Here is a 27,103-nt window from a genome sequence, read left to right on the forward strand (position 1 = left end):
TACTTAAGGATTAAGATCAGGGTTTACGAGAAAAGAGCAGTCGTATGTGCGAATTTCTCATTTGTCAAGACTTCTATGTCTAAAGTGAAGTAAACAGTATGATACACAAAAATTAAAACACTTTGTTATTATTCTTGGACAAAATTACATATTCGATCGTTCCTTTATTCGTTCGCTCTAATCAAAATATATTGCAGCATTTACCGGTGATGCGTTACAATCATCTTTTCTTATTTACGATCATCTATCGCGGCCGCCGATCACGTGACTGAAATCGAGCAGCTCGTAAAACGATTTCTTTCTCTAAGAATACGTATATACACATGCGTAGTTCTATATAATAACAAAAAAAAAAAAGGAAAGAAAACAATAAAGAACAAAGTAATAGAAAGAAAAAAGTCTTATCGAAATAACACCGGCCAGCCTCGTAAACAGCAGCCGCGCATAAATATATTAATATTGCTTAAAGATCATGCAAAAATGTCATACATAGTAAAATATATGTATGTATATATATTATATGTATGGAGGGATTACATTTATAGGGTGAAAGATTTGCAAACACGTCAGTTGCACATAAAAATGTTCCGTTAATACGCGTAACCGCAAGTGGTTTCGATGCGGTTTTTATTTATCGTAAATACGAGGCACATAACATTCACCAAATTTTCAATAAAAAATATATACGTGTATACGTATATACACATACATCATTTCGTCATCAATTCGCTAGTTCGTTAGCCTTGAATTGTGCTATATACACATGATGTGAAAAATCATGAGCGCAATCAAAGATGGCCATCGTATACGCGTCCTCCTTAATCTACATAATGGTTTTGAGCGCTAAAATCGAACGTTTTAAATTCCTAAACAACGCTATACCTCTTCGGTCGATGTTACGTAATTGGTAAAAAATGAAATTTTTCGCCGGGGTACGACGAAAATCTCTTACAAGGAAAAAAAAACAGAAAAAGAAATTGTTGCAATATTACGATGCATGGTTTGCACAATCCTAATTCGTCTGTGTAAAAACGTTCGCAAAAGTTAAATACAATTACGTATAATATACAATATTATATATCACTAGACACTCTCGCGTGTCAATTAAATGATGCAAAAACATACTTTGCTTCTTCTTCCAAAAGTTCACGCGGTTTAATGCGTTCTTAAAGCGCTACTAACAAGGAAAATCTCATTCTTTTCCTTCTTCCTTTTTTATTCTTTTTCCTTTTTATTAGCCTCAAAGATAATTTTACCAAAGTTCTTACAGAGATGGAAATGTGTTCGACAAGCTTATTTTACGATGCGTGAATCCATAACAGAAACGCAAATACTGAATTTCACGATGTGTGGTTCTAGCAGAAAATCTTCTTTGTATAAAAATTACCAGAATCTCACATCATTTTATAAAATCATCTCATTCGGGATCATCCTCGTTCGATCCGTAATCGAGGTCGTCTTGGCGTCACAAACTCACTAGCTTCGGTGGATTTGCATCCGGAGAGCTGAGATCGACGGCGGACAGATTGTTTCTTTGCTGCGTCGAGCAAGAAGGTATCAATGGTGTTGAAACTGGAGTAAGGCCGGTCCCGCCTTCCATCAACGACTCGAAATTAAACGCTATGCCGCTAGTTGGCGTAGTGATCGGCATCCCCGCTACGTCCAACGATGGTTTCATGAATGATGGTGTTTCGACTGTCTTAAATGTAAGCGTGTTCGGCCTTTCTTTTGGTTCGCTGAAGATCGACAGGGAATTTGGTCGATTGTTATTGTCGAAGCCAACCGGCAAAGAATTCGGTCTATTCGGTCTCGTTGCGACGTTCACCGACTCGCGCTTTGTGCTTTCAGCTGCGGCGGCTGCAGCTGCAGCCGCAGCGGCGAATTGATCCTCCGTCGGAAGCTCTGGTTTTATCACGGGTTTCACATCCGGAGGAGATGCTGAACGAAGTCGACAGACCGCTCTGTGAGCTTCTAGGATGAATTCCAGTTCGTCCTTCGCCTGCTGTAGCTGCTGAATCTCTTCTTGCAAGCTTTGTTTCTTCTGCTCCAAACCCTCAGTCTCCTGTCAAATGAATTAGTCGTGTTTAATTCGTGTTTCATTTTTTCAACTTAATATTTGAATTACATTAGCACATACAGTGTACATTATAGTCTATCTTGCACATATGAACTTTTATTTCAAGCCACTGATACTTCCAATCCACGTAAAACAAGTGACAATGTATGCCACCGATTGTACACACGTACATATTTTGAATTAAGAATTGTACAAAAACAGTGGAGCAGTCAATAAATTAATATTCCACGTTAGAATATTTCTTTCTTTCATTAGGAAATCTAATTACAGAAAAAACAGCAATTGTAATTTCGCAAATATGGAATGGAATGATACGATAACCTTGCTGTTCTCTTCCCTTCCTCGTATTTGTATCTCTTCAGATATCTTCTGAAGATATCTATCTATCTTAAAATATATATTTTTTATTCATGAAATTCACAAAAGGCAGTAAGATTACTATCTTTGAATTCAATACTGAAATCAATTACTTATAAAGTATCTATATTTTAACAATATCTATTGAGATATAACATTTATTTCAGAGGGGAACAGCAGGATTAAATTCAGAATAGATTTCATCAATTACATACTTCTAACAGGGCATTGGTATGATCCATTCTCCGCTTGCGACATCTAGCTGCTGCCATCTTATTTCTTTCCCTGCGGATCTGTCTTCGCTCCTCCTCCTCGGGGGTCATCCCGATCGTTCTGGTAGGCCTTCTGCCACCCATATTGCGTCTGGTTGGCTGTTGTGGCTGTGTCTGTTGACTGTCCACGAGGGTGGTATTGGCGGCCACAGGGGCGGCAACGGTGGTGGTAACAACGTGATGCGCCGCCGTGTTTTGCGTTTGTGCCGGCGTCGGTTGCGAAGGTTCCACCAACGGTGGCACGAACCCTGCTTCGCGACTGTGCGACGCTGACTCGCTGGTCAGCTCTAGAAATGTTTGCTCGATGCTCCGGAGCGTCGTTGGCGTCAACGTCGGTGTCGTCCGCGTCGGCACTCCACTGTGTAGTCCGTCCAGAGAAACAAGCTGCAACAATAAAAGATTTCAACACATTAATTTGATGTCACATGATTATTATTTTAATTCAAAGTACATGCTTTTCAAATATTTTCTCAGTGGATAAAACAGTGCAACGATTTCTTTCTGGCTGTATTTTTATTTAATTATTAAAGAGAATACATGACTGACACCTTAATTAGAAGCTAGAGTAAAAAGTAGTTTAAACTTTCGTTATTATTACGGCGTTTGAGCTATCCTCAGTATATTTCAATATTTGTTGCACCAAAAATAGCACTACGTTTGCCTAAACCGCAGAAAAATATGCTTATTAACTACAGTTTAAACATTAGTTCTCGTTATTGTGTAGAATCAGCATAAAACGTGTAAAAATAACGACTAATGTAATATATTGGTTTTCAGTGACGGCAATGATAGCACACGTATACACACATATATACATACACGAGTTTAGGTGAGAGACGAGCGACTGGTGCGCAACTCGATGACCATGCAACACAGAGCATAAAACGCGAGTTTGCCAGGTGCGGATAGATAACAAAACAGTTAGGAAACCGATGTTTTTCGTCTGCGGAACGCGATTGCCTTTCAAACGAATTGCGCGTTAGATCACCGCTCGTTTATTGCTCGGCGAGATATAAAAGAAGTTCGTCGGTCATATTATCGACGAAGTGCTGTTAGGCAATGAAACCGATTCCAATAACCGCTTTCGTTCCATGGAAAAAGAGGGCGTTGCGCAATAACCGTAAGAAGAAAAAGGGAGAAGGAAAAATACGGGGAGAACGAAGGAACGGTAACGGAAAGGTACGCGATATGTACTTCCATCAACGTTATCATTTCTCGCTTTTCGCTTTGATATCGCGAACCAACGTTAATGCAACGAGATGTTTCAGATAAAAATATCCGTGATCCAATAGTCGATAAGCTATCGGCGCGAACTAGATCGCATCTGGGGGCTGCTCGTTTCAAGGTACGCAAGTACACATGTTTATCGTTCGGTATCATCATCGCTAAAATTACAACGAATTATCGCGATGTTCCTAATAATTATCCACCACGATCGGTCTCCTCCCTTCTCTATAATCTTCGGTTTTGAATTCTATTTACATGTTCCGATCTTGGTTACCTTGCGTTCGAAAATAGCAGTGGCGGGCCTTTTAAAAGTTACATCGATTTAATGGCCTTACGTGATAGTCAACCGTAATTTTAATACGACTCTCGTAACATACGATATTAACAATAGGTGATGTTAATCTCTCGGCATTAAGTATGAACACGTGCACAGAATACGTTATGAATGTATATGTGTGTGTGTGTGTGTGGTATAGTATCGTCTGGGGGGTACTATCGACGAGAACGCGCCACCTGTCGTGTCGTCTGTTCTTCCGTCCACGCGATGAAATCGAAACCATCGATTTAGCTATCGAAAAATCAATTGGTTTATTCCGTGACACGAACCAAAACAGTCGCCCGCGGAAACAATTGGTCGACTGGATGGATTTCATCGACGTTATAAAAGTGTGTATGTCTCCAACTACGGACGATATTAATGACTTGGCTCGAATCGCAGCTCACGTAGCGACAACCTCGCGTTCGCCATCGCGTCGACCAATCGGCAGACGGGGACACGCGCGCGACGTATTATACCCGACGCACACGTTTCCCAGAAAGCACAAAAGGACGCAGGAAGGAGAAGAATCGCGACCTTCAGTCTCATAAGGAGACGAGAGACAACGACACCAAACAGCCGAGGTCTATCATTTCTAAAATTACGAGCCGTACTGATCGTTAACGAAGGCCGATTCGCGCGGGATAGATAGCGCACGTCAGAGGAATTGAACGTTTCCCAGAGTTCAAGCATCATTGCACAGGAATTGCACATCGAGATTCTTCAAATGGAAAGATCGTGATAGATCATCGATGACATCTCGCGTCTAATCTCGTAATTAACTCAATGTCGTGCTCCTCCACGTTTTATCTCTCATTCTTTTTTGCTTCTCGCTAGGTAAAGCAAAAAGAAGTTCGCTGAACTTTAAAACAGGTTATAAAAGTTCAAGTTACAACGGTGTCATCTTTTAAGTGACATTACCAACGTGATACGTTTCTACGTTAATTTCCACAGTTGAACAACCTTTTGGCGTTAATAGAAATAAGAACCAAGATCACTAACCTTGCACCTATCTATATAGCTTTCGAAATGTATATGTATTCTAAATTGTGTGCTATTGTCTATCAGTTCATTAACACTTGTCAAAATGCAAATATGCTTTGTGAATCATATTTGAAGAAGCTGGCTTAGAACTCCTCCACTTTTGCGTGAGAATTTATTATGCATGTATTTATAACATGATTACGATTCATAATCGCGGGGCTACCACGCTGCCGCGTGTGTCATCGCTAAAATTACTTAGCATACCAACGGGTAGCGACTTTAACAGAAGAGTAATCACCCACCCACAAGATTCACCCACCTATCCGCTCCCTGTTCGCGCGTAAACTTGTGGAATGCTCGGAGCGATAAACTTAGGCGTTACAAAATCGTTTTCGCGCGTCACACTGTTCTGGAATTTCAGTTTTCAGATACTATTCCTTTATATATCTACGAAAACCACGTTTTTTCATAGATTTTAAAACCATTCTTTTATTCACAAATTGGATAATCTTCTAAATTTCTTCTTTGAATATTCTTCCGTTATTTTATGTATAAAAAGTTAGGTTAGACGGGGTTAATTCATCGTCTCGACCTTCGTACGAGTTTGTAATTTGCTGTAAGCTGTGGCTGATGCGTGCATGCGCATAAATCAGACGATATATGCACTTGGAAGCTGTCACGTATACATACGTACTCTGTATGATTTTTCGATTTGGCACGATCTGAAATTTACAGCCCTGACCATTTCGAGAAAAAGCAGTTCCGTTATAAACTGTAGTTATTGAAAGCTTGATAAATTTAGAGGGATTTACCAGCGTGAAAATTTATCAGTCGTTATTTACTTCTTATAAGCTATAACTGTGGTTTTTTTTTTATCAGATTGAAAAAAAGATACAAAGGTGTGGCCCTTATCGTGTCACACTTACCCTTTAAAGAAAAGAAAAGGAAACCGATATACTCGATTTCGTTTATCTAGGAAACACAAAAAGCGACATCCATTTGTTTGCACTGGAGGATTATCGAATTTACCATCTTAAGTCGACTTGTATTTATCCGTTGCGAAAGCGATAAAATGATTCTACAATTCTTGTTGCATTTAATTCCTATTACTTAATCATCAATTACTCATAAAAGTATTAAACATTTATGAAAATTTTGTATGACATATGACAAGATACAAGTATCATGATCACATTGACAAAGTTTGAAACAAATATGAAAATGTATATAGAAGTTACAAGATATTTGTTGTACACATACACTTATGAAATTATTTAAGCAATCAATTGTCCATTACTGAGTCCACCTTTAGCGTTAATTATATGATAACTTACTACCGCAAAATCAATTCTTATGCCATTAAATATAGAATTTTGATGGAACAAAAAGAAATGACTGCGGATATTAAAAAAAGAAAATATAAATTTGAAAAGTTGAAATTCAACGAGTGAATGAAGGTTAATAAAAGGAAATGCTTGCGCTATCAATTTTTTTAGTGGTCACGAGACTGCGATTATTACCACGGCCACGGCACATTCGTTAACCGACGGGCCGTTCACCTTACCGTGCATCGTCAGTTTGAATATGTCAGACGATATGTGGCGCTGGTGGATGAACTCTGTATCATTTTGTCAGACGTGTCTGTGCAGGTTCAAGTCAACGGCTGCCCGAAGATCGCGTCACGACATGCTTTCGATCGACAACACCGTCCATCATACTCGTGTTTATTCTACTCAAATATCTATCATAAGATGATAATAATTCATACTAATATTAAAATAAATCCAAAAAGAGAAGAAAGATAAATAAAGAAATTTTTAAGAAAATTCATATAAGTGTCAAACGTTTTGTTTATTAATCATTTTTTTAGGTTAGAACAAAATTATATAAAGCTATGAGAGTCCTAAGAATCGTATTTTTCATGCGGTAGTTATAGTTACTGGAATATATTGTCCCGCATTAACATGTTGCAACGGCAAAATGCATACATATATGCATTGTTTCTAGAAATAGCTGTCTACTCTCGATTCTAGTATCTACCGCATCGTGCATCGTTAATCCAATCGCGATGAGAGGTATGCAGAAACATTGATCGCTGCGTTACGTGTTTTTTTCCGCGAGGCAACAAATATTGTAATAAATCAGGCTTTCCATTTTTTACTACTGACTAGACGTTTATGGTAAATAGATAGATATTTGCTTCGCAAATTATCATCGTGTAACTACATCATAGATAGGCTTACTATACTGAAAACTAATATCCACTAATATTCAACAAGCATACATACGTATTTCACTTTGCTGCGTTCTTTTGCTTACCTACAATCCAACTGTATCCACTTGAGTAATGATAAAAAATATTACATATATGAATAAAATAAGAAAGAATGATCATCGTATTCTTTTTAAAACATTATAAATCTTTATTGTTTGTTAAAATGAGAGGAAAAATGAAACATAGAAATTCGAGAATCGCATTAGAGTTAATATGAACACAATATCTATGGAGTAAGAAATGTTTTACAAGACAATACACAATTATTGACATGCATCTCTACGAGGACAGCATTTCAATTATCGCCGAGAGATTGCGATTTTGAAATCAATCAAGCAGCAAGGTCATGCAAACGTAGCAGACGATAACAAAAAATCAAGATAGTAGAGAAACGGATATAATGGTCGGCAAATGTCAACCCCAATGACACCCTCGTAACGAAATACACAGAAATATTTGACGCAGATGCGCAATGTGGTTTTTTTTCGATGTCGCCGTTGGTATGCAGCACGTCTTCCGTTTTGTGATGTAGTTGTTCTCTCTCCCTCTCTCTCTCTCTCTCTCTTCCCGTTGTGTTCGACACCAAAGACAAGAGAGAGAAGGAGAGAGAGAGAACTCGCACGAACGCAGTGTGCTCGCGCGCGCGACATAACGTATCCGAGCAACACACACGACCACTCTTTCTATAAATAGATGCGTTTGCTGTTTTAATCTGTCCTGGGCCCGCGTTACGAGCGGACAAAGGGCGATATCAGCAACCAGAAAATCATTGCGAAACATACCGCAGTCAGATATTGGCGCAACATTTTCTTAGACAAGGAAAAGATAGTAAAATAAAGAAAAGATTAATTAGAAAGAGATAGATGATGAATCGGTGAACCACCACTGCTCTCCAGGCATTGCACATACGCGTCGTAACTTTATACCGCGGAAAATAGATTGAAACAAATTCACTTTGAATATAAGGGAGCGATACAATAATTGTAATTGGATATATCAATCATTTAGTGAGGTAATGCGCAAGACTCGTATAAAATGGAACATATAAAGTAACTAACATACTGTATTGTTAAGATATGATAATTATACCATTGGAATAATACGTACATTACAGAAAATATATAAAAATTATTTACTATAATAAATTACTTTAGAAGTCTACTACAGATACAAGAAAATTTTCATGACTTAAAAAAATAGTTTATCATAATATTATAGATACTTCAGTTTCGTCAAACTTTAGGAAAATTAATAAACTGGCAAAAAATTGTCAAATACGATTTGATAAAACTATTGTTCAATGTCCGAATAGCAGATGAGAGAACTATGAATATCGGGAAACATATCTGACGGTAGTGTGTATGCGATATTGGTTAAGCTTTTAACAAGGCACTATATTCGCGCCACGTCTTGAGCATCGAGGTTACTTTTTTCAACCGGCTGTTTTTCTCAAAGACACGTGGTATAGTTTCAGCGGTTTTTACGGGTACGTAAAAATATTCATTCCGCGGTTTCATGCGCAACCTGACCATTCGTTTACGATCTGTTTGTTTCATCGAAGCCGGTGGAACTTCCAATCGTTATTGCACAATATTGCACAATCCCTGCTCGTCCGCATTGCAATAATGGCCCCACATACGTTAACAGGCAGCTCGATAGTGTGGCATTCGCGTGTCGAATAGACTTTCTCCTTCAAGTTCATCCGTCGCGACCGCCATGTTGTTTCTTTTTTCGCGCATCTCTCCTTCCTTTCCCGCGTTCGTGTTCGCGTCAGAATCGCGTTCGTGCTCGCGTCAGGACCGCGCGCGCGTGCCTCGAAAGGAACGCGATGAAACGTGGATACGTTGTTCCTCGCCAATTTACAATTCTTTCCAAATTCGAGTCGACTTCATTTGGCTCGCTCGACTCGAACCGTGCACCACAACGTGAATGAAAGACTATTTCGGAGGCCTGCCAAGTGGTGTGTTTATTTTAGACGGTTGCTTTCGAAGCCCCTCGAGGTCCTTTAGACATTAGACTGTTTTCTTCAAACAGAATGCTACTTTGTGAGAAGGAACAATGTAATCGAACGTGATCTATCCGACAACGATAGGCAGTAGACACGTTATCCGTTCAAAAGCGTATTGTACCATCTTTTAAGCGATTTTCTAAATTTAGACTCGCTGCTTTCACACGCGGCCTGACCGTTTGTGAATTAAACAGACTCTTTTTTCCCTCTATGCGGTTAAATACACGCGCTTCTCTTATCGCGACAAGTTTCTAAACAACGAGACAACTCGTATGGTTTTAAGTCTGTCACGATATATGACTTAACTAAGTACACGATTTCAATGTTTCTAGATTTTTCTCAAGCTTCCTACTTAGAGGACATGTGGACCCGAACGCGGTAGCGACTGTTTAATGCCTGGATCTATTTACTGGTGTAGGGTAGAAGATACAGCTTTAGTCGAGTATCCGTCTCTTTCAAAATAAATCTAGCAGCTGCTTCAACAAGTCTCGCTTAATGACACCGTCATTTGTTTGGTCGTAAACAAAAACAGCATATGCTTGACAGCGCTAGATAGGTTATGTGTCTATGTTAGGTTAGGGTTAAAACCACACTAATCACTGTAAATCCTATATCTTAGACATTGTTACTAGTTTTTCGACGAAAAACGGTTTGCCCCCAAAACATTGAGAACAATTTTACGTCGTACAGTATGAAAGAATAAAAGTGGAAGATTTTGTAAAAATCTGCAACATGTATGGGGATTACCTGCTGATAAAGCAGTTCCTGCGCGAGGATATTAGCTATGTCGACTGGATCCATGGCGGTGGCTGCCATAGTTCGTGGTATCGGTTAATTCGTTCAGTTATTCGTTTCGTCGTCGATAGAAATAAATAAATAAAATTAATAAAAAATCACGTGAGAGGAGAAGGAAAGGGAGACGTTTTTATAGGAAATACAGGAAGCAGGGTCGAAAGGAAAGTACGAGCGAACTCGTTTTCGTGGAGGGTTAACGAAAAAGAATCTAGGGGCTTAATGTAAGAAAAAAGTAATTTCAGTCGATCGTTCGTTCGTGAGAGATCGTTTGGACGTCGGTGTGCGCCTCCCCTCCCCTCAATCTCTTTCTCCCTCTGTTCTGTTTTACACTCTCGATTCTCCTCCCTCGTACACGCTCTTCTTCTCACTTCTCGAAAGAGTTCGTCACCACTGCGTCCTCCACCGACGCCTCTCTTACACTGAGCCTGCCGATGCCGTTCTGCTCTTCGTGGCCATACGCGACGAGGAAACCTAATCTAAAAATAACCTTCGAATTTCGAGTATGTGCGCTTGACAGAAAGAGACGACGAGAAAGACAGAGCCAGACGAGAAAAAGGTGGGAGAGATTTCCGCGCCCTTCTTTAAATCTGCAACATGCTATTGATGAGCTTTCTCGTTATTTCCCGTATGTAGCTAAAGAAAAATAATTTGTCAAAAATTCAGAACGGATTAAATTAGGTTATTTTATAGATAATTTAATGAAACTATTTTCTAAGAACTTTTTTACAAACTAATTTTTTAGCCAAGACTATCAGAACTGAATGATTCGGTTGATATCGGAGTTGCCTACCATGTTAGAGACCCGGGTTCAAATCCCCGTCGTTGGATTTTAATTTTTCCCTTTAAATATCATATTTATGTCCATAGCGTTTTATGACTCGTGAAAGTGTTCGAAGACAAGCCTTTGGTAGTTAATGCAAGTGTGTAGCCAAAGTTTATGACCGAAGAGATAAGAAAGGGGTGCCTTTACGACTTTCTCCATTGTTCCCCGCTCGCCAACAGTGACATTCTTTCGGAATCGCGTAATGGTCCGAAGTTTCCAACTTAACGCTCCTACCGATTTATCTGTAGCCACTGCGTTCCAAAAGATTTATACTAATGCGACGAAACCTTTACTAACTGCGAAAATATCAAGTATCGGCACACGCTATCTTTGAAATCGCTAATGGTCTAAGAAATTTGCATATCCCTTCTAAAAATACAAATATTCGAATTAACTTTATTTTATGAATAAAATATCATTAGTAACATACATATAGAATTAGGGTAAAATGTACTGATATATTACTGATATATAAAATTAGAATAAGCTATAATCAGTAACATAAAATTTTATCACTTTGGATACGTTATTAGGTTTGAAGTTAGTTAATGGCGTTACCAACAGACAAGTTAATACTTGCGAGCAAGAAACAAATTGAAAACAGCCGTAACACCAAATACCAGCTGATACTTGAGAGCTTATTCGCAGTAGAGCAGTGGCTTTTCCCAGCATCTCCGAAATTCCCAATTGCGCGTCCGCCTGGAGGATCTTAATTAACCCGAGTTCTAAGTTTAAACACCTGTGGAGCGTCGTTTGTCGTCGACGCCGGCCTCCCCGCGATTCGTCGTCTTGGAAAGGGGCCAAGAGGTCTCTTCGTAGAATTCTCGACCCAACCGAGAAACATTCCGATCCCGAAAACTTCACGAAAATTTCGCACCAGTTGTTTCATCGAACTAATCGATTCCTCGACTTCATAATGTAATCTCTGTTAAGTAAGATTCCTCGGAATAAGCTTTTTACTCGTTATATTGGAATTGGTTGGATGCGATAGTGAAACGCATGTTTGGACGATATTATCGTTTATCGCGTGAATCGTTTCCAGGATGTGGCTTCCTTCGTATACATCGCTTCGTTAAAGATGCGTACACAGCGCCACCATAGCCGCAGCTTTTTCCTTTAGTTCTGAAAATATGTTTGTGCGCATGGTCACCTGACAAGCGTCTGGGACTACATCAACGGCGATTATCATGACGATTAAAATGTCGAAATGTGAATGTATTCGTCATTTCCGTCGTGTTATTGGTGGTATTTTTCTGTAACGTTGGTGAAAATATGGCGATTAGCAGTTACTGTTTACGACAAAGCAAGTCGACTGGTTATTTAAAAGGAGTATTTTAACGCGTCTGTCGTGACCACGCGAGGAGGAGAAGAGAGATGACGATAATTAGAATACGCTACCCGCTACGCGGTAGCGGAAAACCTGTTCTGTTTTGCGTCATTCGGAAATAAACGTGTCCCAGCCAGTCACGAAGTGGCTCGTGAACACGAGATGGACATTCAAAACCAGCTTATCTCCGCGACTTGATACGAAAACATGTGTGCCAGCCAGATTTCAATAAACAATCTCCGGTGTTTTATCAGCCAGTAGTGCTCGGAATTTTTAAACACAAAACACCATGCAACACTGCCCGTAGTATCTTATTATGTTACCCATAAATAGAGATTATCGTGTAACGAAAACATTTCTTCTAGTTGACTCTTCAAAAGTAGCATTAAAAACACCAGCTTAAAAATATTTATCTTTTGATCTATGAAAATAAATATTCCGAAATAATTGAATGACTTGAAAAATGCTAATAGATTTTTGTCGAGATGAATAAAATTTTTGCAGAAATAAACATTTCCGCGAAATACACTGAGCTCTCCGTTATAACCTATTATCCATATTAATCTAACTATAGCAACCCTCCTCGGATACCTCAATGCCTTCCCTTCCGCCCACGCGTCAATTTCAAATTCCAGGAACTGCCAGCATATTTCCCGGCCCCGATAAGAACACGGAGGGCGTCCAATTAACAGGAAACTAGCGGATCTAAACCGTTCGACTGTTCGCCGGAACGACAAATTTGCATCGAACGTTCCGTGAGATCGCCTACCTCATTTCAATACAATTTTACATTAACTAGATGTTTCATCTAGTCAAACTAGACGCGCAACAAATAGGAAACGATTTGATTTTGCGTAAGAAGATCGTGGTCAAAGATTGACTAATCAAAGGTCCATTTGCATCGATTATTACCGACTGACGATATCTTTTCTCAAATGGATATTTTTGATTTACGTAATAACATAGAGATCCATTGTAAGACCGGTACAAGGTGGTAAACATAACGTGTGCCTGAGCGATCTTTGGTATCTGTTCTGAATTCTATTTCGCTTTTTTGTTTTCACGATCAGATGCTGCAGGCCCGTTTAACATTGGTTAATTATGCGACGATCAGACCGAAACGCTCTCGCACGTGGCGTCTGAAAACAAAATGAACACGGTGCACAAGCGGTCGGGACATAACGGACGGAGCAACGATTTTTCCACGAAAACCTTTCTGCGGAGGGCATTGAAATGTCAGGCCAAGATCATCGGAGCGCTCAACTCAGCTCCGTGGGCGACTCAAGGACGCGTTCCCGGCCAAACAAATTGCGACGGCGATTCTTCTACGATTGAACAATGTAGTTATCGTTATTTTTTCCCCGGCTAATTACAGGTTTCGGCGGAAGAACGATTTCTCCGCATTACGTTTGCTAGTAACGCAATCTAACGATAATTTGTTTAATCTCGTAGTTTCTCTCTATTATTCTCTATGCTATCTGGTAGACGACCAATGAGCGATAAGCACCAACAATACGAAACGGCGCAGATAGAATAAAATACGCGATAGTTCGTATACAACGATACGGATGCAATTATCTAGCTTAATCGAACGTGTAAATAACATTTCTTACATATATGGTTGAGAATGCGTTCCAATTTCTAATCATGTTTTAATCCCCCTTCGATGGACCAATTGTTACGTGTTTCGCATAATCTATCGTTCGTTATTGCTATGTTCCCGGCGTATGTGCACGGACATGTTTCTTTTTTTCTCTCGTTCTGCGTGGCCGTTACGCGACGGTTGCTATTACGTGGTAAATAATAACGCAATTACGTCGTTGGTACGCGGACCGAGAGGCGTTATCGTGGTACGAAACGAAAAAAAGACATGGCAGACTGCTGCACGACATGGACACGCGGCCTTGGATAACAAAGGAAATCGTTTTTACTTTTCGAGTCCTTTCTAAATGTTAAAAAAAAAAAAAAAAGAAAAGAAAGAAGAACACATTACAACACGCTCGATTCAAAAGACTTCAATTGTTTAAACGGAATTTAGATTTGAAAGCACGAATTCGAAATGAAATTCAACTTTTAAAATTCAGATTCATATTCGAATCTAGGAATTCAAGCGTATGTTCAAATTCCAAAATTCAATTGCAAGTTCAAATTTAGATTGAAATCTAAATTTAACTGAAGTTAAAATGTTGTTGATTCACTTATGCAATGCAAAATATGCAAAACTAGTTTCTCGTTTCACGTTCTCATATAAGGAAACGATACATGAAAAGAAGCGAGAAGAATAATTCCGCGTAGAGGTTAGGAAACTCTTTGCTCTGGGTACTCGTCTCGAATCACAATCTCCTATATGCCAGTCCTCTTCGGAAACAGAAAACTTAATAGTGGAATAATTTTCTAATCATTTATTCCGTTTGCCTCGCTGTTCTTCATCTACGAGCTCGATAGGGAAACAATAGTAATACTATGCGCAAATTACACGGAATTCTAAAACCAGAAGTTATCTACATACGAATATGCAAAATATAACTTACAAATGTAAGTTTTCCACTATTGGAACGTAATTCCCATGAATTAACTAAAACAATCCATTTATCGTGTTTCTATTTTCATTATAAAAATTATAATACACTAGCTTTTTTATATATATACATATACACATACACATTAACAAATAAGTAAAATTTAGGAAAGAAAAATCTCAAAAGAGCATCATCTTGTTTTAGACGACTACATAAATGCATACGTGGCCTAATCAGTGCCACGAATCCGAACTACATGCTACAATATCCAATTAGTAGCGCAAGAATAACGCAATTACAGATATCAACTTGATCTATTAACCGAGTCGCTCTTTAATCAGAAGTTTCTATAATCACGAAATTAGAAGTACGCGAAGACAAATCAATTGTAATTGGGTCGATTTTAATGCCTGTAAATGTATGATATGATATGATACATTATTAACAAAAATAGACCGTTAAAAATCCTTACATAAACATAATATTATACCCAGGAGATTATCAACACCAGTTACGTCTTTCCTAGTTAACAGATTAAAAATTAGATAGAAATTTTCCATAACGAAGAGAACGAGTGGTCGAGGCGTTTAAATTTAACCGAGGCTAATGGAAAGCTCGTGAAAAATCGGACCGTTTGCAGTGAGGAATATATCTCTCCCCCGACAATCCGACACATATAGAAACGTTAGAGGAAGCGGACGCTAAAAAGCGCGATCCGGCGCAAACATCGATGCACCGTCAGCTCTGGACAAAGAACAAAGAATGTAAACACGATAACACGCGGCGATCGACTGCGCGCTCACAACTTTCCCCGTTTGTTACGCTTTTTTACCGTTGTGTGCTATACCATGTAAGTTACATAACGAACAAGTTCATTTTCTATGCTGTAGACTGTAGACACTCGTTGGTTCCTATCGAAAAGATAGGGAAATGGGATAGGTATTTTTATAGTGTTACTCGATCGCATAAATATTTGCAAAACATTATAACAAATTCTATACAAATTTTCAAATGACTCACGCATTTATCTCGGTATTTGTATATTATCGATAAGATGTTGAAATGTTAATACTTTTAATATAGTTAGTTGACATATAATGTATCGCATATAAGATAATATAATATATTAGTACTTTTTAATAGCTTATATTGCAAATTATTTTACTGATAGAATACAATTGTATAGAGAATAGAACATAGGATTTATTACAATATATATACATAGTTCGTGATATACATACGTATATCAAGATATGCTATCTATAGTAAAATAGCAAAAATAAAATCGCGTGAGACCGTTAAAACGACGTTTACGCGTTATTCGGTAATTACGAAAGGGAAACACGTACGGTATTTCCGGGAACATTATCGACTCGGGACGTCAAGGTTTCGAGTTCGAGTCCCGACTACTAGCCGATTCGTGAAAGCTTACTTATATGTACGTGGGAAGAGGCACGTGCACGAAGCCAACTGTGACGAGTCTAAAGTGCATCGAGCGAAAGAAAACAAAAAGCACAAGCACCGGCTATCAGCCAGGAAACAAGATAACGATGCTATTAGAAAAAAAAATATCCAGCTACCATCCTTTGTTCGATGTCCATAAATACTTCGAATCCACGATCGGGTCCGCGATTCTTTTTCTTTCGCTTTTTGTCATTTAGCCTCGAGCTCTTATCGCGGAATTCATAATCGTTCCTTGCGTGCATCAACAATAACGTAACGTTACGGCTGTCACGCTTGCAGGACACGCTTAAAAAGTTGACCACTGGTAAACGCACCAAAAATGGCAATGAATTTTTAAAAGCGTGAACTCACCTCGAATCCTCGGCTCCTCGCGACCTCGTGCCTGTTCACGAAATCTATATCGACTATGCGTACTAAAATAACGCAGTCGATGTACAGAAACAATTTCTCGTTTACAGACAGAACAACGTCGATTATTCTGTGAAATCGATTTCGATTTGAACTCTTGAATTCGAAGAATCGTTACGAGATTAAGGGAATGCCAGCGTTCATTGAAATCGTCGAGAGAAAAAAGAAGATAACGAGGAAAAGAGAGACGCGTACAAAACTTCGCTGAACAACCGCGCGCAACGGCAGTCGTAATGACACTGACAGTGCTTCTACTGCTTCTGTCATCGCGCTATCACCACATGGTCGCCTGGTCGGGCTCGGCCTCGCAGCTTCGGCTATCTTCGGATATGCTCGACTCTTTTCTCGAGAGGATACGCCAGCAACACAAGTGCACGTGAAACACCCGAAGGAGAGACGAGAGAATCCTCGTGGATAAAAACACAGAAAAAGAGACTACAGCCACACGAGGGAAGAGGTTGCATTAGCCGGGATAAGAGATGACTTCATTCCGGCCACCGAAACGCGATCGAGAGATGGTTCTCTCTCAAACACGGGGAGAAATCGCAGAAATCTTTCAATCACGCTAAGCCATCGTGTTTCAAGGTTTTTTTTTGGGGGGGAATTTCGGGGAAGTGTAGCCGTTCAGGAATACTTGGCATTTCCGAGTACCTCACGAGAGTAAAGTTTCAGCGCGACAGCTAGAGTTCGATTGTCGGAATCGTATCTTGCGTAACACAGGTTTCTCCTTTGTAATATTAAAATATATACGTATATCTATGTATATAATTATCATAAATCGAATAAAATTGGGACCAATAGATAAAAAATAAATATATGTAATAATATATTGTGTAATATTTATGCGACAAGACTAAACGTTTTAGACGTATTAAATATCAAAGTATATTAACCATATCGCAAGAGACATATCAACAGCGCTCGTCGTTATCGAAAGCGGAAATCTCGGGATTTTTCCGAACGGCATAAAAGGAACGCGAATGGCTATCGCTTTCAAGTCACGTGGCCCCTTTCATCATGCTAGGAAAAGACTCGATCGATCGACATCGATAGACTACGCGAACGATCCACGGGATTTACATAAATGCATCAAGTACATACGCGCATGTATTAACAGCGTCCGCAGACATCTGATTACTAAATAGGCGCCGACTACGTATGAGTCACGAGGATTCGATAGCACAAGTCACAGAATCATCGTACCAGGAAAATCGAAATCGAGCACGTGTCGTTGCGTCATACTCGAGGACCTCTTCCGGTTCAAAACGCGACTTCTACGAATTATTCCATAAATATAGAACATCGCCGACTCGATTTTTATCGCTCCTGGGACCGTTATTTTTCGTCGATACTTTCCATCGCCTTGAAAGTCCCGCTCGAAAGACACACGTGACGCGATCGCGTTCCGAGAAGTTTTACCGAAACAGAAATATCATTTTTCTTCCTCGTATCTATATAGTTGTGCAAGTAAACGTTTTCACTAAACTTCACTAGAGTATACTAAATATACTAGAATTGTGTTTAACATCGTGTCCTACACAAGAAAGAGGGGATTATTCATTTCCAAGATCGGTTTCTTAAGTCGGTTATCTTGTTGGTGGAAGCCTGTGGATGGCTTCCGTATGGTAAACCGTTCCTGTGGTAAATCTTCCTCTAGGGAATCAGTGGTGTTTTCATAAAAAACTGTAACGATAGCGACCAAAATGTTGATATATTATGAAATGAAATACAACTAAAATTATATAGAGTTATATATAATTTAATTAAAAGGATATAATTAAAATTATATATAATTTAATTGAAAGCATATAATTAAAATTACATATAATTTAGTTAAAAGCATATAATTAAAATATATTAACTCATGTCGTCAGCGTTGCTCTACTTTAATATTTGATACTAACGCATAATATCTGATAATTATGAAAGAATTTCAAGAATTTATATAATATTCTGTTCCGCCGTTATTTCTCCCATAGACCTACTTATCACACAGCCAAATTTAACATACCCAAATCACTACAATTTTGTAAAGTTTAATGAAATTGAAGTATTTATTACATTCTGATAAACTGTTTTCTTTCCGATTACGTAAAAGTTTTCTTTATATCTGAACATTTACATAACAAACATTGTGTAGACTATAATTTTTGACAAGAAATAAGTTAAATCTAATTGTTCTATCTTTTCTGTATTCCACAGTACGAAGGCGATAAAATTCGAATAATTTTCTGTTCTAAAATCGACGTTTAAGGTACAACGATTTAATGATCTAATGTACTCGACTTAATTATACCCCAATGATCCATAAAATTTGCTAACTTTCCATCAAGCGTATACAGATAGGTGCACACGTAGAAAAATGTAAAATGCAAAAGCCAAGCCATAAAGCTGCATACTCTTCTTTCACATCTCATTTAAGTCCGGCCCAACGTAGCCAGCCTCTCTTCAGACAGCATCTAGGGCTCTTAATTGAAGTCTGGCCTTTCCTGAGTCTCGATTAACGATTACCATTGAGAACAGTGCTTCGTTGTTGGTCGCACGCCGCCTTTTCCACGAGTAACGCGCACCCTTTACAATCGTTTCTCAAACAAACACGCTTGAATCTACGTTTGAAACAATTCATTATGCGAGAACACACGAAGGGACTTAGAATTATATTTCTTAGGTTCTTTCATTATAACGGGGAGATATTATAGAGATTTATAGAATTATGTTTGCTGGGTGCTTCAGCTAGGATTACATTATTTTACAAATAAAATTACAAAGATTACAAATGTACAGAATCATATTTTCTATAAATACTTTGTTAAAATTATATTACAGATTTATAGAATTGTATTTTCTAGATTCTATGGCTAGAATTATATTAGAATCGTATTCTTACGAAACAATTGTATCCGATCGCAAATGACCCAATGGATGTAACACGAGTTAACTAGAAGTTCGAATATAGCGAAAAGTACATTTCTACTATTAAAAGAGCCTGGTAAATCAAAAGCCTGAATAATCGACGTTTTACTGTATCCAGAACACGAAGAATCCACGCGACGTTCCTTCCGCATGCCCTTGACAAACACCATGTATCACATTCGTTATACGGCACAAAGTACTTGGACTGGTCTGTCAGTAGTCGATAAAACGACGTAGATAAGAACAAAGTGCTCTGACTGACTGTTTTTAGCACCGCACTCCGGACAAAGCCGAAGAATGAGAAGCAAGAAACGATGCGATGGTGGTCCCTCAAGAGCGTGCTTTACGTTCAGAGGTGAACGACACGACGGAGAACGGGCTTTCCCGGGGTAATTTTGGAAATTCCCTGCACGTCACGTCCCTGTCCTTATTCGTGCTCGCGTTCACATGATATCGTACTAGTTTTATCGCGGTAATGAGAATCGCTTTTACGGATGTGCTTCATATAGGTCAGTTCTATCGTTGATCGTTAATAAAGTTGTTATAGAACGTTCTTTTGGTGTGTTTCGTCTTTCTGTATTTCAATTATGAAACTGGATGATAAGAAGGGTTACATTGTGAAAAAACTAAAACGATAGATCTTTAACCTTTTAAGAGAGTTCGTTAAATTATAGAAAAACGCGCTGACACGGAACACTTGTATATAGATATTCAATTTTTTTTAAGCCATACTGCGTATTATTTTGTAAAATCAATTTGTCAAGCTATATCGAAATGTAATTTTTGGGCAAAAAAACTTTTATCTCTTCACGATTACCAAAATTGTACCTCCGGAAGTGGGCCGTGTCCTTTCAAAAGATATGCATACTATGGAAGATAACCTCAAAATTCTAACTCGTACTTACATTACATATACAACATTTTAAAAAGCTATGTAACACTGTACAAGCGAAACTTGTCTATTATCATTTAACAAATATGGATGAATAATATTACCAAAGGCAGCACTCGAGAAGTTAAAGTTCTTCAGAAGAAAAAGATCTATTATTGTCGTACCATTTTATCGTTGTCATACAAAATTATTTATTGTTGAACTTTTATAAATTTCTTCAATTAAATATTAATTCTTTTTTCTAAATCTTTAACAGTACGTAACATTAATAACAGTACGATATGGAACGATTTGTCACGAGATAAATGCACCCAAAGGATTAAGCCCCATTCTCAATTTGTAAGTGTTAATGTCGTCTTTATCCGGCAATCATGTAATCGATCTCTCGTGACGCAGAATAACGATTCTTGCGAAACTGACGATTCATCCTCAAAGATGTTTAATCGCCTACTTTTCGCCAAGAATGATTCATTAACTTATATTCATCGGTACATAATTGCTACTTTCTAGGCAAAACTTGCAATTACATTAAAAATTTTAGCGAAATATCAAATTCGCTCACATTTCTGCTTGACTTTTGCGGAATTTCCTAATGTTTATCATCTAGGTTCAAATTTCTCAAGAATCGCTGATTCAGCGACGAGACAAGGCTCTTCAACGTTCTTATTACAATGGCTGGTATAGTTGTTAAATCCAAGTACAACATTTTGAATGATTTAGCAGAAAAGTGGCTCGTGATCACGCGAGGAGTAGTTCGATAATTGCAAGGTTGCTCGCCTGTAATGCACCGCACTCGAGCCTTTATTAATTCAATGTTCAAATAGTAAGAACAGCATTATTAGATGAAAACTTTAATTTGCTCGATAAAGTTCAATCTATCCTTTCGAACCGTACTCGAATTAAAAAAATTAAAGATATATATGTCGGAGATTCCAACCTTACTCCGACATATATATATTTTTCTGCAATTATGCTCAAGTTAAATAAATAAAAAAATGATTCAATATTCGAAGGTATACGTAAATTAAGAAAACAAGAAAAGTATCCAACGTAGATACCTTCTGAATTGATGCTTCGATTAAAACGAAATAAGCAACTTTTACAATTACACTAAAATCGCAGAAAGTCAAAGTAAAAGATCTAATTAAAGATAGAAACCATACCTATTATACCTATCATTATCCCTCGGGAGTTGCAATTTTACTCTCCCTAGAGATAAAAGAAAGGAAAAAAAGAAGAAGACTAAGCAACTTCATCTGTACTCCATCTTCACCATCTTCCTCAACTACTTACACAAAATGGCTACCCTTTTACCGCGCTAATTCGCCTGCCGCTTACATGTACACAAAGCCAAAGAACGGTCAGCGGGATAATGTTACGCACGCGCATGTCGTGAGGACGTTAAGGACGAAGGACGGAGAGTACGAGGAGGACGGCAACGCGATCGCGAGGGGGGGGGGAAAAAGGAACACGGGCGTAAAAGAAAACGCTCCGAGGGCAGAACGGTCCGTGAATTCCTGACCAGTGACGCAATCGTTCAGGCATTTCCGACTGGTTGCACTTCGGCGTTCTCCGATGAGAATACCTACATAATCGCGCGCATAATGCCGGGCTACGTGTGGACCTCCACACGCACATCTTTTCCCATCCATATCTTTCATCCTTTTAAACCGTTCCACTTTCCTCGGTTCATACTATTTCAACGACCTTCTCACGCGACACCGCGTTTTTCCACGCGAACAAAGAACAAGCTAATTAGTTTTAATGGGTTCCGCTGCGGTTTGGTCCGTTTGGCAGATTCTTCGATATAGAAATGTAGCTCTTTTCATTTCGTAATTTCGCTGAGTCATGCTGACTACGGGAATTTTATTTGAATTTTGAATTAACAATTTTGTACGGTGAGTTCTGTGATGGGTTTGAATAATTCGCAAATATGTATGAATTTATAATTTAGAATCCAAGTTTCGTGTGGTTGATCGGAATTCGTACAATTTATAAACTGTTTGAACATTTCATTTAATAGGAAAGTTCCACTTCGCTCTATAATTAAATAAACGGCGACCCATTGAAAAAAACCTTCTTATATAAACAATTAACTAACAGTAAAAAATTAAACTTCCGTTTTATCTAACAAAACAAGCATTCACCCAAACATCCAAGCTCTACCCATTCAGATAGCAATGTTTAACTCCAAAACACATTAGCCCATAATGAACTACTCGGTATAGTACCGCATTTAAAGCACCCACGTCCTTTTTGTCGACGTCCAGCAAGACTTCGGACCGTCACGGTCATAATAGTTTCACGAAATTGGATACACTCTCGTCCCACGTATCAGCAGAGACCCAAAAGGGCTCGCTGGGTTCCATGACCTTTTAAACGAGACAGCGCCTTTTATAGGGGCGAGCATCACCCTGTGAATAGGTAGACCACTTTATCATACCATCAGATGGAAAGGAGACGAAGTCTTTTTGAATTATAACCAGCGTACGAAGCTTAGAGGCCGCCCTGATTCCTTCGTTTACCCGAGCATCACGAAGAATGCAGCTGTGAATAAGAAGACTTCGTTTCTTCTTTTATGCCAGCAAATCAATTTCAAGAAGGGTCACACGACAGATGGGTGCACGTGATATGTATCTACGCACGTTCTTTTTCACATAATACATATCTACACTGGCTCACGAAAGTATTTGAACTTTTGTGACCATATTGTATGTGATATACGAAACATTATGAAATTTCATTACCGCTGCAACGAGACACGACTGTCATTAAACTGGGAAGATTTCTACAAATTCATATTCTCCAGAATGTATTTATAGAAATAGAAGTTTGGTAGAAAATTGGTGTATCTACTGAATTATATATAAATTATATTTTATATTATATTAATTATTTATAGTTATATTTTATAACTAAATTATATATTACTATACTATTATAAAAAGCACCATACTTTGGATATTTTATGTATTATTTCACATTATGAGCATTCTTCCTACTTCCACACTTTCAAATTTTAAATTTGAAACCAATCCGAAACTGTATGTAGAAATTACAAATATGTATTTATTGTAAACTTGTATATACGTATTTAGTAAAAAATTAATCTAAAGTATGAATAACATTCTTTGGTCAAATTGAATGTCGAGGCTTATTAACATAACGGATAATTGGCTGTTTAAATACTTTCGATAAACATCTTGCATTACCGGATTGGTTACAAACTTTATCAATGTAAACACGATAGTAATAGCAGCAATGAAATTTCAAAATGTTTCGTATAACACACATGATATATACGTTCATAAAAGATTTCTAGAAGAGTTCCATTATAATATCTTTTGTGAGCCTATGCGTTCCTCGCGCGACAAAAACGACTCCGATGCGTATGTTAAATATTTTACGGAACAGACGGATCTTGATGTGGAAACAATGGACTATGAACGTAAATCTTTGAATCTTTTCGGCGATAGGACGATACGGTGCCAGTTCCTCGAAGGACAAACTGAATAGGGTTTGAAACTCGGGGAATATTAAATCAGAGTGACTAAGATGGAGTTTGTCACGATGTTTGGAATGGAAAATAAGATAATGTAACGGTATTATTAAACGTGAAGCTTCTTCCTTCATACACGTCCACGAATGAGATACGAATCGCCCAGAAGTTGCACCGATGCGCTCCGTATATTAAAATACAGAGAAACGACATCGAAGTAAATTAAAATACAGCGAAGTAAATTTTTGAAAATCGTGTATGATCCTATTTCTATTACCACGCCATATCTTTGATAAACAATTGCCAATAGAAATTCCAAACAAAACAAAACTTCTCCTAATTACCAAAAAAATTACCACAAAAATTCTTTGCAGAAAGATTCCTTCAAAATAGAACATTCAAACTAAAATTCCATCGCAATTATGAGATTCTAAAAATCGACGTTGATCACTCAAAACATCATCTGCACTTTAGTCAGCTAATGCTCCCACTCATTAATCATCCTGCGTCAGAGGAAAAAGAAAACCGTTGGCGTGCGATGTAAAAAAGAAAACAGATACAACGTAAGAAACATCGAAATCGCCTCTAATCTATCGAAGATTTCGCAATCGAGGGGAAAAACCCGGGACAGGTAGATGGACGTCGAAGGTGGAGACGTTGAAATCGAAGAGATCCCCCATCCATTCGAGGCATTCTCAAGGGGAAAGTGTTAACGTATTGACGTCACTCATACGCAAGATATCTTTCCGTGGAATCGACCTCCTTTCGAGGTCGACTACACCGGATTACCGTCTCGCTATCCACGTGAACAAAAAGGTAATAAAAAAAAAAAAAAAAAAAGAAAAGAAAAAGGAGGAAAAAAAAGATAATAAAAATCCACGATCATAGTATCGTGAAAATCATACGAAACCTACGAAGTTCGAGTTTCTAAGGCAGGTTCGAGCAATTTGCTTCTACAATACGCTGGATCTGTGTTGCGAAACCACGTTTTTGCTTGGCGCATTAAACGCGGTTTCGCAATGCAGACATTTCTTCCACGCGATTTCTTTTATCTGTTAATTTGAGCGAGGAAAAGAATCTGTCGATGGTTTTGTAATAATACAGTGGATTTGTTACGAATCTCTCTTCTTTTCCGACTCGATAGACCGCGTATGTTTACGTACGTTCGTAACATAATGATTGCAAATATATTTAGAGCAATGCAGTCTAAGTGGAGTTTCATGTTACTCACTAACCGCTTCACCTCGGATATTTTACATATTTGTTTTACGACATGCACGTTCTACAAATTTTTACACCTTTAAATTTTCTATAAATCTAGAAACATCCGCACTTACTGATCAGATTCGTATCAAGGACACTATTCGACTATAGCATATTGTAGGAATAAAAATCGAAATCCAAATAAAGAAATTCTAAATAAATGAGTCGAATGCTTAAACAACTATTAACCACTTGTTCGTACTAAATCACCCGTACAAGTTATTTTGAGCGAACTCGATTTCAACTAGATTACACCTCTTAACTGCATTGATGTTAAAACCAAACGATACCGGATTTGATCTGCCTGGTATTATTGTAGAGCGCAGTTGGATAATAATTCTCGGTAGCGCCAAGAGGTTGAACAACGAAACAGAAAAAGATGAAGGAAAGAAACGGAGAATATGGTTAGAATCGCCGCGACAGAAACGTAGCCGTATCACGTATTTACGAGAAATCGCATCTCTAAACGTTTTTCCTGGTACCGGATGATGTCTTGCGGGAGCGATGCAGCATAATCGACATGTTTACGAGGCGTCGCGAATAATAATGGAGGGCGATCTCGCGTGTCGCGGCACTGGGAGCCAGGCACGCGACACGTGCGCGGATTTTCATTCATAAATCGCTGGTTAAACTACACGAGACCCCGATGACTCATCTCCGCGTATACGCGTCGCGGAACTGAGGTAAGCCGTCCGAAAATAAAAACCGACAACTTCCGCTTTTTGCGCATTTTCATGCAAATTCCTGTATGGGCGTTGCTTCGTCTCTTAATGAACGCCTCGACGATCATCAGACGTCCTTTTTCTCCTTCTCCATAACAGCCGATGAACGAGGAAAGAATGAAGAACGCTGTAAGAATATAGTCGTTTAAGCCACTTTTCCTTTTCCCTTATCCTGTTTCATGTTACATTAAGTAGCTCTCATTTTACATTAACCGAGTTTCAATTCCTAATGTTAAAACTTCGTTTAATTACCAATCAGATACATTATAGGTTGTGCGAAACAGAAAATCTACCTTTGCCGCTGAAATACAGAGCACACGATGTTCCAGACGTACCTTGAATGATTTTGATTACGAATAACCATCACCTGCCATTTGCCAATATTCCCACTAGTAGTGGAGACTATTTGTTAAAAATGTGTTAAAGAATTTTTAGACTGAAGCTACTGTACAACGAATTAAAATTTATTTAAACCAAACGACTTCTACAAAGCACATTCAACCATTTTCTTATCGATAAGGAAATCCAAATTTTATCTAATAAAAAATTACAAAAAAAAAGAAATAATAGTCGTGAAGAGATAAGAGCTATCTTCTCATAGTACTCGATAGCTTTCTCTGTGATAATGCTTAGATAACGTATCGTGTGTATCTGACGAAGAACTACAACGCTGAGAACAAACGTCTTAGTTGCGAGGCTAAGAGACAGGATGACACCTCTTGCCTTATGACCCGTTTATATTGCTCTCGCTAAACTTAACCCTGCCTTCGTTTAACTAAACCCTCTAATTGGTGGGTTAACGAGCGTTAACTCCGGGCTTCCTGTCAGATTTAACTGTTTTCCTTCGGTATCATGTGCACAAAGAATGCTAAAATTTTATGGGTGGGGATGAGACTTTTCTTCCAAGACAATCCACTTAGGTTCAATGACACAATCGAATACATGTAACAGGTTTGAGAGAA

At 38.4% G+C, this 27,103-nt stretch overlaps 3 protein-coding genes across 3 annotated transcripts in view; 1 reads left to right on the forward strand and 2 right to left on the reverse strand.

The window, feature by feature from the left end:
• Nucleotides 1–112: 112 nt before the first annotated feature.
• On the reverse strand, nt 113–10,738 carry LOC117205441 (transcription factor kayak). Its single transcript, XM_033443826.1, has 3 exons — nt 10,264–10,738; nt 2,650–3,090; nt 113–2,062 (listed from the first exon to the last, which is right to left on the reverse strand). The coding sequence occupies exons 1-3, from the start codon at nt 10,330–10,332 to the stop codon at nt 1,466–1,468; spliced, it is 1,107 nt and encodes a 368-aa protein (XP_033299717.1). The 5' UTR covers nt 10,333–10,738; the 3' UTR covers nt 113–1,465.
• Nucleotides 3,605–7,507, forward strand: LOC117205444. Its single transcript, XM_033443830.1, has 2 exons — nt 3,605–4,051; nt 6,730–7,507. Exons 1-2 carry the CDS (start codon nt 3,956–3,958, stop codon nt 7,036–7,038), a joined length of 405 nt encoding a protein of 134 aa, XP_033299721.1. The 5' UTR covers nt 3,605–3,955; the 3' UTR covers nt 7,039–7,507.
• Nucleotides 10,410–27,103, reverse strand: part of LOC117205449 — a 24,913-nt gene continuing 8,219 nt past the window's right edge. Inside the window, exon 2 of the mRNA XM_033443833.1 lies at nt 10,410–10,787. Coding sequence (XP_033299724.1) covers nt 10,410–10,787 — 378 coding nt within the window. The remainder of the gene's footprint in view (nt 10,788–27,103) is intronic.

The sequence above is a fragment of the Bombus bifarius genome, unplaced genomic scaffold, assembly GCF_011952205.1.
Source record: "Bombus bifarius isolate JDL3187 unplaced genomic scaffold, Bbif_JDL3187 scf7180000007990, whole genome shotgun sequence".
NCBI lineage: Eukaryota > Metazoa > Arthropoda > Insecta > Hymenoptera > Apidae > Bombus > Bombus bifarius.